Source organism: Jaculus jaculus, chromosome 10 (assembly GCF_020740685.1).
Source record: "Jaculus jaculus isolate mJacJac1 chromosome 10, mJacJac1.mat.Y.cur, whole genome shotgun sequence".
Taxonomy (NCBI): domain Eukaryota; kingdom Metazoa; phylum Chordata; class Mammalia; order Rodentia; family Dipodidae; genus Jaculus; species Jaculus jaculus.
In genome coordinates this window covers 84,674,866-84,686,377 of record NC_059111.1, presented here as the reverse complement: position 1 = coordinate 84,686,377, position 11,512 = coordinate 84,674,866, and the positions used below count along the sequence as shown (strand labels likewise).

Below are 11,512 nucleotides of genomic sequence, written 5' to 3'. Positions count from 1 at the left end.
AGCCGGCGTGAGGGGCGCGGGAAGCGCACTGGGCCTGGTCGAGCAGACCCCCCCTCCCTCCCCACGCGAGACCGGGCGCGGGTGTCAGTAGGCGGGGCGGGGCGGGGCGGGGGCCCGGGAAGGCGGGCGGGAGAGGTCGAGCCCGGCGGAGGGAGCGGTCTGGGAAGGGCCGTCGCCGCTCGCTCGCCTGACGCTGCCGGAGCCTCCGGCAGAGGCGGTGGAAGGGATGGGGCCGGGACAAGCCCCGGCGTCGCCTCGCCGGGCCGGGCCGTGGGACCCGTTAGGCCGCTCCCGGTGAGCGCGCGCGGGCGGGCGGGCACCTCGCCGGGGACCGGGCTGGGGAGGAGCGCGCAGCGGCGGCGGCGGCGGCGGCGGAGGAGTGCGCTCCGCGATCGATCCCCGAGCGCTCCGGGGCGCCGAGCTCCGTGCGCGCGCTCCGGGGGTCCGGCCCTTCAGCTCCTCGCTCCGGGGCGCCCATGGCGGGCAGCGACGTGGACGGCGAGGGCCCGGCGCGGAGGGGAGGCGCGGCGGCGCGGCACCGCGGGGGCCCCGGCGGGCTGAGGGGCGAGGCGGCGGCGCTGTCCGCGGCCGAAGCGCCGGCTCGCGGCGGCGGCGGCGGGGCGCTGCCCGCCTGGATGCGCCTCTACTTCTACGGCATGCACGGCGTCACCGTGGACGTGCTGCTGTCCTCGGCGCTGCGCTTCGCGCGCAGCCCGGACCCGCGGATGCTCGGCTTCTCGTCGCCCTTCCGCTGCGTGCTGCACTCGCTCTCGCACCTGGCCCTGGAGCGCCTGTACGTGCGGCGGCCGCGCCGCTCCGGAGCCTTCCTCTTCCACTTCCTCCTCTACCCCTCGGCCCACGTGGGGCTGCAGACCCTGGCGGCCCACGCGCTGCCGCTCGGCCCCGGGGGCGGGCCCGGGCCGGCGGGCGCGCTCCACCTGGCGCTGCAGTACGTGCTGGCGCTCTACCACTGCCGAGTGCTCCTCAAGCGCTTCCTGCGTCTGCGGTACCCGGGCCCCGGCCAGCATCCCGCGCCCGGAGGGACCGCGCATCCCGCGACCGCCGCCGCCGCCGGGGGCCGGCGACGACGAGCCCGGGGCCACGCGGGAGCCCCGGGAATCTCTCGCCAGGGACTGCCGGACCTCCTCCGTTTCCTCTTCTTCGGGATGCATGGCTTTCTGGACGAGATCTTCTTCACTTTCTTCTTCAATGTGCTGGGACGCGGAGGGGGAGCTGGGGCCAGCAGCGGACACACGTCCCTCTGGTCCTTCCTGATGTACGGCAGCTGTAGTTTCGTGGTGGAGAAACTCTACTTCTACCTCCACTACGGCCGCGGCTGGGGCACCTGGAAGCGGGTACCCATCTACGTGATTTTCATCTATACCTGGGAGTTGGCCTGGGGCCTGGGGCTTCGCATGTGCGGGGCCTGTTCCTGGGACTATTCTCACTACCCGCTCAACTTCAAGGGCCTCATCACCCTGATGTATTTGCCTGGTTGGATATTCCTTAGTGTGTATCAGGACCTGCTTTCCAACGTGTTGTGGCAGGTACAATATGTCCCGACTAACTAAGATCAGAAGGAAGGAGAGAAAGAAAAACTGGACGGATGGATGAAATCTGGTTTTTACACATTTAAACCGGAGTAGTTTTGTTTTTAGTCTTTTATTTTTTATACACTTTACTAAACTCTTCTTACACGTTTTATTCAACGTTTTAGTTGTTTTCTGACTGCTTGGAAGCTATATGTAAAGTACAATACTTTGAAATACTACTGAAAAATCCCTCAAAGTACTTAATATCTTAAAACCTTTAAAGCTTACACTTCCAAACCACTGTACCTTAACATCAGAAACTTGTAAGTTCACTTAATCTGCACCTAGATAGGTGAAAGCTATTGATTTTTCCTACCTAATATGGGATTCTAAAGAAAGATCAGAGAAAGGTGATTTTTACAAGATTTGGTGACATATCCTGATGCAATGATTCCTTGACTTTCTTTTTAAGCCCAGTGTCAGTTTGATTCCTTGTCATGTTTACCAGTGACCGCTGTCATAGTCCATATCTTGTACTTCTGAAGCCACACTCCCTAGCTATTAAAGTGCCTCTGTCCTCCACACAAGTAAAAAGTTTATGTGAAAGAAAAAAAGAAATTCTATGACTACATTTTAAGATGAGAAGTTACCCTTAGCAACTCAAACAGGTGACACTGTGTTAAGACATCTGACTACCATCTTGAGAAGGATGCTTCCTGATAGTTAGCCTTAAGCACCAAGTGTGTTAACCTTAATCAGATCACTATTACCTATGGCTGTAAACTTTGTTACTGTGCAGTAATGTAAAATGTTTACCCTCTACATCCCAGGACCAAGTGAGATTATGGCACCTCCAAATGGCATTCTAACTCTAAGGACCCCTTTTACACCTGGAACATCAAGCATATCTTATAATAAAATGAACCTCAGTTCTCCCTCTCATTACATTAGGCCCGACTGTCTTCTCTGATTATGACTGTGTGTTTTCAGCATACTTCTGCCATGGCTAGTTTACTTTTAAGCTCTATACTTCTGGCCCCAGTGTTTGGTCCAGACCTCATGGAGTAATGTACCTTACAAATTTATGATAGCTTTCTGGTGAATTATTATTGCCTAGAGCCTCCACACTTAAATGAAATATAGAAAACATGTTAGGAAATTATGTCTAATTAATTAATAATGCATTGGGGGCTGTTTGCTTGTTTTGTTATACAAAAGAAATAAGTAGATTGAATGTGGCTCAGCCAAGGATGACTAACAACCTCCTAGCTTTCAGTAGAAAGTAACTACAGGGAGCATTAATGAGTAGGCCCCAACTTGAATCATCCACTGGCCTCTGCTCTAAAAAGGGATGTTTTCTGTTTAAAAAAAAAAAAAAAATGCTTACTGTGGGAATAGAAGAGAGTCCTATTTAGGAGTAATTGTCAGACATAGTGGTAATATTGTTTTAATCTACCTTCTGAGGTTGTGAGCTAAATTATAAGTAATAGCATATAATCAACCCCACCTGTGAAGTGGATCATGCCAAACTGATTATTTTAGCTAGTCAATAATGAATATGGAAACTGAAAAGTAAGCTAACTAGTTGCTGAGAATTATTCTTGGATTCTTTATGGCACTTGGTCACATGTCAGAGATTTTGGAAACTCTTGGGAAAGAATGTGTAAGCATAGCTGCTAAAGTTGTAAAGACGCTGGATAAAGTATTTGTAACTCAGACGTGGTCCACACGGGTAAATCTGATAGACTTGTGGCATCACTGCGCACCACACATTCCTGCGAAGGCTTAGCCAGATCCATTGCTTCTGAGATGTGCCGCATTCACACCTTTTGCACTTACGCCCTACACATGCTGCGCTCACCCCTGCTGCCCTGCCCACCAGCGTTCTCAGACTCAGAAGTCTCTCAAGAGGCAGGAAAACATGTTGCTTTGTTTGGCTTTCAATGTTAAAGCTATTAAAAGGACAGTGCCAAGTTTTTTTATTTGTTTGTTTGTTTGTTTTGTGTGTGTGTGTGTGTGTGTGTGTGTGTGTGCGCGCGCGCACGCGCGTGCGCATACATTTTTATTCAAGAAATAGTTATTGGGCCTCAACTGTTTTGTAGGAACTTCCCAGGATTCTGAATAGAATAATGAACCAACCTGCCAAAAACCTCTGTTCTAACAAAGCTGGCATTGCAGTGTGTTGATTTATATGAGTTTATCCTTTTTTTTTTTTTTTTTTTTTTTGTAAGGCTGTGTTTTAGTGATAGGGTATGAAAGGCAGTAACTATGGTTCTGATCAGTCCTGAACATCACACTTCATTCCTAAAAGAAATGCCAACTGTCAATCCCTCTGTCTGGTCTGTAAAGAGCCAGTTATCTATTCAGTAACTATCTATCTAGTAACTATATGTGGCTTAGGGTGTCTCATTTTATGTTTACCCAACTTCTTGAGAATGATATTTTGCTGCAACCCTGGAACCTTTAAGAGAAACATACCATCAAATCATTTAATTTTGTTGTTACTAGTAGTTCAACTATAGAAATTATAAGGCAATGTGATGAGAACTAATATTTAAGTAGTGTTTACCATCTGACAAGAACCGTTCTAAAGTATTTGTGTATGTGTATGATATAGATTTTTAATTAAGGGAATATATATTCTTATATACCTTAAGTGAGCCTATGAGTGTGGTATATATTTAAATTACATATTTATATATGTGTATGTATTCACTTAAACTTCTAACTGCCCTACTTTTTTAGATGAAAACCAAATGTATTAAGTAATAGACCAAGTTAAACAGCTTTTGAGCAGTTTATTTGGATTCAAGTGTGCTGGACTCCAAAATATGTATCAATAGCAGCATGCTCGTGTCTCAGTCCACTGACTACCTTTATTACAGACTGTGCTTCACAGTTTGTGATGCTCTTCCCTTTAACCATGATAGACGAAAGGATAGCTATATAAAACCCAGGGCCTATTAGCCAAAGTCTCTTTCATGTTGCTTTTCTTTATATCATGATAGGTAACATAGAAGCTAATAGCAGGACACATAAAAGACAATTCTCCTCACTATCCTTAGATAACATGTCTTTCTATCCAGGTAGTGCTCCAAAAGGAAGTCCTTCCTATAGCACCAGATCGTCTGCAATAGAAAAATGTAAGGATAGTCTTCTAAAATACAAGGCACCTGCTGTCACAAGCCATGGAAAGTACTACAACTGTTCCTATGGAGTAAATACGACACTCAGAACAAGCATCTTTGTAAGACATGAATACCTTTTTAAAAAGAGTAAATTTTTAGTCAGACGTAATAGCGTACAACAGGAATCTTAGCACTTGAGGTGCTAAGGCAGGAGGATTACAAACTTGAGGCAACCAGTGAATATATAATAAAATCTTGTCTTAATTATTTTACAAAAACAATTTATTCTGAATTCTACTAAAAAGTAAAAGTATTCCAAACAGAAACACACAAACACAGTAAGAGTAACAAACACAATTTTCTGTCTGTGCTTAATATATACAAAGCTGAAATTTCTTCTGAGAAGTGGTTGAAATGTTAAGTTAATGCTATTGATTTCTATGGATCTAAAGATAAGTATGACCTCTTGAGTTGTTCATGTTAAAAATGAGTAAAGAAGCCCCTATGTCACACAAAAACCCCAATAAAGTTGACAGGCTATTTTATAAAATCGGGTATCTCTATGATTCAATGTATTTAATTTTGATTGTTTGTAAAAATGAAAACAAAATCTACTCTTGAAATAGTTCCTTTCAGTTGAAAGACTTGGTTCTGCTTACAAAGGATTGTGAAGAAGTTTGGTAGATGGCTTCTTACACTCTCAAAATTCATAAAACAGTACATATATCTAAATGTATGCTGCATTCTTGATAGTTAGAGTAGTAAGTAACCCATTGTACTATAATACCTGAGAAAGCATTTTAATAAAATCAATTTCCCTTATATTAAAAGACATTAAAATCTTTACTTTTTCCATTAATGTTTAATACACTAACTCTAATAGTGCTTTGCTGGAGTGAAATTTGCCAGGGAGAAGTCCCTTCACCTCCCTCTGTCAAACACATAAACACATACTTCATGCTGACAAGAGAAATGGCAGTAAGGGAAGGTTTTGTTGTTACAAGGCTTGTTTTTTTCTTCTCTTAGCCTTGATACCAGGGGAAGGAACAAAAACAACAATTGCCTATATGGACTTCTATTCACTAGTCTTGACTTCATTCAAAGTTTTAACACTGAGGCAGCAAGCAATCACATGGGAAATTGATTCTGGCCATAGCAACCTGGCTTGCAAATTAAGGTGTGATGTGTATAGAGAAATGTATCCATGGAGAAACTGTCTCTAATATAAAAAATATATAAACATGCATAATATTTTCCTCAATTTCAAATGATCTTTGCAAAAATGGCCAAGTAAATTACCAAACAGGAGAGGCCAAGAGGAGAGCAAGTACTGATCTTTCATATGCAGAAAGGTTTAATTTTCTTCTTAAATATAAAAGTTCCATTAGAGCTCACAAGTCACATGGAACAAATTTCTCTACTAGAAATATGTTTACTATGATTAAAGGGGCTTGAAGATTGAAAGAAGCAATAAAGGTTGGTGTAGTAGACAGCCTCAGGTTGCTGGGATGAACTTCCAAACCATGCACAGTTATGGAAGAAGGGAATTTATTTGAAGCTTATAGATGCAAAGGAAGTTCCATAATGGCAGAAGAAGCTAGTCTGCTTTCTCCAATCCAAGCAGAGAGAAAAACCACCACTTAAAAAAAAAAAAAAGCAGCCCCACTTTAGGAACTCCAGGCAAAGCTCAAGCACTTTATATATCTTTAGACTGAAATTCCAAATCCACCCCCATAACTCAGGGCTAGATCCTAGGATCCATGTGTCCTGTGACACTTCCTCCAGCCAGGTGACTGGAAATCCAAGAAGCTTTACTAAAATTCCTCAATCTATTGGGGGACATCCATTCAAATTACCATGGTTGTTAACATTTAGCCTCCACCTAAAGCAAAAATTTTACATCCCTGAATGATGATCTATCAATTCAGCTTGGATTTCACTATTCAAACCAAAATTGATTGTGCTTTTCACACAAAGACTAAATAAATACTGGGAAAGCTGATTTTAGCAGACTTGGTACAACCCACTCCTTCTCCATGAAGGAAGAAAGCTTCCAAAACTTTCAGGAGTTAATTCATGTCATTTACAGTATTTATTTTAGGACATTATTTTCTTGATTAAACAATTCAGGGGCTTTAAGAATTATAATTTCAGGGGAAAAAAAAAAAAAACATTGGCTGCAGGTTTAGGAGAGGATTAGGTAGGTGTAACCTTGTTTGAGTCATTGAAGCCTCAACCTTGTTAAATCTAAGAAAAGCCTTTGGCTAACTGCCCCATTAGCCTCCAGGATGCCACTTCTTTAGGCTTCCTGCTAACTTCCCCTGGCAGGCCTAAACATCTGTGCCACAAATGGAATTGTGAAGCCAGAGAAGCCACAAAAACATGTAGTAAAAAAAAATGTTATGGATTAATTGTAGTTGCTGTATTAAAAAGAAATCTAAGCAGGATGTGGTGGTGCATGCCTTTGATCCCAGCACTTGTGAGGCTGAGGTAAGAAGATTGCTATGAGTTTGAGGCCAGCTTGGACTACAGAGGGAGTTCCAGGTCAGCTTGGGTTACAGTGAGACCCTAATTCCAAAATAAAGAAATAAAAAAAAAATAGATTTCCTAACCAGTGTATGAAAAAAGAAAGAATAAATTTAACTGCATTTCAATAGGATTATAATGTACATTTATACTGCATATTTTATACATATATTTTAGTAATGTATTATTTATATACATGACATGGTGAAAATAAAAGTAGTCTTATAGAGTACCAGATACTTTACTTCATATATTTTTTACATCATGATTTGAGGAGAATGATAACTGGAGGATGGTGCAAAATGGTTATATCATATTGTTCTGAATCCTCAATTACTTTTAGAAACAAAAGCTGAATTAAACATGCTCTTGTACATTAATGAAGGAGAGCTATTTTGGTCCTAACCTTTTATTAGAAGCAATGAATGGACAGGAACTAAAATAAATGAGCTCTCTGGAACTCAACAGAGCAAGCATTCATATGTCAAGTACTTAAAAGCTAGAGTTTAACAAAATTTGTCATTGTGCTCACTCATGCATAATGATGATTTTATAGCAAATAAGTGATTTTTCAAAATAATATCAGTGGCAGAAACTGAAGATATAGGGAGAAAGAATAGTTCTCAAAAGCCTTAGAAACTTTATATATCATTTTGTATGTATAAAATAATTCAAATAGATATATGCCATTCTAGGCTTTTATAGCAAGCCAAATTTTCATTCCAAAGAAAATTTTACATACCCTATTTATTTGAGTACCAAAATCAGCATTTTTTGTGTTAGTATACTCAATAAAACTTTTGTACTTTTTGTGTTTGATCATGCTACTGAACATGCTACGAAAGCTTTAATAATAGCGCAGTTAAAGTGTCTCTTCACTTACAGATAGACAAACCACCACTTATTAAAATGTAAATTCATAGCACTTACAGCTTGAAGAGCTAATGAGAGCTCATTTAGTCCAGTTGCTTGCCTGTCAAGTCAATCCCTCCAGAACCTCTTGGACAGATGCTGTGGTTCGGAATGTAATAACCCCATAGCCTCAGGTGTTTGTGATTAATTTTGTTATTTAGTCTCCACCCAGTAGAGCATGTGGGAGGTGGAGCCTTGTGGGAATAAGTGCGTCTCCAGGGGCAGACCTTAAGGTTGGGTCCATTAGGCCAGTGTTCAGTTAGTTCATACTTGCTGCTGCTCTCTTTCTCTCTCTCTCTCTGCTCTGGATGTACGATGAAGTGAACCAGCTTCCACTGCCATGATAAAACATCCCCTGAGGGCTGGAGAGATGGCTTAGCGGTTAAGCACTTGCCTGTGAAGCCTAAGGACCCCGGTTCGAGGCTCGGTTCCCCAGGTTCCACGTTAGCCAGATGCACAAGGGGGCACACGCGTCTGGAGTTCGTTTGCAGAGGCTGGAGGCCCTGGCGCGTCCATTCTCTCTCTCTCTCCCTCTATCTGTCTTTCTCTCTGTCTGTCACTCTCAAATAAATAAATAAAAAATTAAAAAAAAAAAAAAAACTTCCCCTGAAATCTGTAAGACTGAAATAAACCCTTTTATCTCATACGCTGCTTCTGGTTGCATACATGTTCCATCAATTACAAGGTAACTACAACACAACACATGTCCATCCCCCTGTCTTGATCACATCCAAGGATAGAGATCACTGCATCTGTTCAGATATCCTTACTCATACCAGGCTGTTTCCTGTGGCATTGTTTGCTAAAGATTTCCTAAGAAGCCAATCACAATGCACACACCTGAAATCCTAGCATTCCGGAGATGAAGGCAGGAGGACATTGAACTTGAAGCCAGCCTGAGCTACATAGTAAGGCACAGGCCATCATTGGGGATGTAGCAAGAGTCTTGACTCAAAAATAGAAATCTTGTCAGTAAGACTATATCTGTAACTGTTACTCATTTTTCCAAGGTTTTCATACAGAAACAAATGAGACCCAATGTCCAAAGGAAGTTTCCAAGTGGGTCTTAACTAAAGCTAAACAGCACAAAATCTTTGAGCAATATATAATAAAATATATAGTGGTAAAACTATGACTTTCTAGACACTGTCCTTCACATAGAGTACATTATACATGCTTTTACTTCTTTTGTTTGTTTTTGCTGTTTTTTTTTTTTAATTTATTTATTTATTTGAGAGCGACAGACACAGAGAGAAAGACAGATAGAGGGAGAGAGAGAGAATGGGCACGCCAGGGCTTCCAGCCTCTGCAAACGAACTCCAGACGCGTGCGCCCCCTTGTGCATCTGGATAACGTGGGACCTGGGGAACCGAGCCTCGAACCGGGGTCCTTAGGCTTCACAGGCAAGCGCTTAACCGCTAAGCCATCTCTCCAGCCCCTGTTTTGTTTTTTGTTTATGTCTCTGTCACATTGTGATTCAACTGAGAGTTTATCTAAGTAACCTTGGCCTTTCTCCTGAAAGCTGCATCAAACCTGCCCATCCTCCTTGAGCATGTGGACATTCATGTACAGATAATGGGCATGATTCTGATGCAGACAGAGAGGAATAGAGAGAGACAGACCTAAAGGCAAGTACAGTGAAGAACCAAGTGTTACCATGGAATTCAGACTTCATCTCTTTACTTTCTTACATTGTCTTGCTTTCTTCTTTTAAGATTAAGCATAATGACATTTTCTCTGTTTTCTTGACACTTAGAAAAGACCCTAGCCAAGATATTTAAAAACATGTTTCATGTGAAACATATTCAAACCTGGAAGCAGGAATTAAGAATGCCTCCAAAGATCAAAGAGCAATTTCAGTTTCAACACAAGGAGAACATATATAAAAATTTCCCTGTGCCTAGAAAAGAAAGGAATTGCTTAATTTCTCATATTTCCTCCTTCTGCTCAGGAGCTCCTTTTTAAAAGTTTTTTTAAGATATGATTATTGATATATTTAGAGACAGAGATAGAGAGAGAATGGGCATGCTAGGGCCTCCAGCCACTGCAAACAAACTCCAGATGCATTCATAACCATGTGCATCTGGCTTACATGGGACCTAGAGAGTTGAACATGGGTTCTTAGGCTTTGCAGGCATGTGTCTTAATCACTAAGCCATCTCTCCAGCCCAGGAGCTCTTTTTTCCAAGCACAAAACCCAAGTTAATTCTGCAATGGAATTTAGCTACCTTGGTGCCTGTTCAATGATCCCACTTGTAGCCAGGATTAAAAAAAAAAAAAACAAAAAACATAGTATACGAACAATGGAGTATTATTCAGTCATACAGAAAAATGAAATCATGCAATTTGCATGAAGATGGATACAATTGTAAATTGGTGTGTTAAGGCACATCCTCCAGACTCAGAAGAAAAAGGACATGTTTATCATATGTGCAATATAGAATTAAAATAGTCAAGTGGAGAGGAAAAGAAAGACTGTTAAGAAGAAGGAAATACGTGTGGTAGAAAGGGAAAGATAATTGCATAGATATAATCAAAGTATATTATCTGTGTGTATAAAATATCACAATTAAACCCTTTATTATGTATAACTAACATACACAAATAAAATATTTTAAGTCATAATTTATAATTGCAAATAATTATATGTTTATAATTTCACTTAATATAATACAATTATAGAATTTAAAACCTAAAACTCATAAGTCCCTTCCTCACAAGAGTAGCTAAGTTCCTTGAATGATAGTCACTGTTCTTGATAACTTATAGCTAAAAATCAATGAAGCAAAGATAACAATATTCAAATACTATGGTACAGACTTCCTCCTATGTTTTATGTTACATGGTAAGAGAATGCAAGAGGAACCAAAACAAAAAATGATTACACAAATATATTTCTACAAAAAATATGTTCATATTAAAAATAAAGAGGAAATACTCATGACAATGATAGTCTACATTTCTTTAGCTGGCCATGTGTTCATAACTGTTATTACTAATTACCTACTTGCATTGCTATCTTGTATTCTGCTTGCATGGAGCAAACACTTCAGCTGAATATAGTTCTTCCCTTCATTCACGAGTACTTGTGTTTGGATTTGGTTGTAGTTTTCCATTGATCTTAACCACAAGGCACAGTTATACTAAGAGACTTTCTGAGAGACCTTTTATATTCCAGACAGACTCTTCCTTACTTCCTTTCTGAATCAGTAACTCAATTCTTCCTTATTAGTCAGATTAATCACCAATCCAGCAGTCACTCCTTTCTTTGCTATTGATTCAGATGCACAAGGACTCAAAACTGCTGGGACAGTTCTCTTCATTTCAAGTGCTGTCATTCTGTCACCTAATAGAAGCATTCTTCTCTTTGACACTAAGATTACTGGAGCAGCAGAATATAAAGTCATAGGAAGA

At 41.5% G+C, this 11,512-nt stretch overlaps 1 protein-coding gene across 1 annotated transcript; it reads left to right on the top strand.

The window, feature by feature from the left end:
• Nucleotides 1–476: 476 nt before the first annotated feature.
• Tmem229a (transmembrane protein 229A) lies at nt 477–5,205 on the top strand. Its single transcript, XM_045160601.1, has one exon. It carries the CDS (start codon nt 477–479, stop codon nt 1,569–1,571), a length of 1,095 nt encoding a protein of 364 aa, XP_045016536.1. The 3' UTR covers nt 1,572–5,205.
• The last annotated feature ends 6,307 nt before the right edge of the window (nt 5,206–11,512 follow it).

What these genes read in the sequence shown, in the direction of transcription:
- Tmem229a (XM_045160601.1), top strand. Translation starts at nt 477, where the DNA reads ATGGCGGGCAGCGACGTGGACGGCGAGGGCCCGGCGCGGAGGGGAGGC.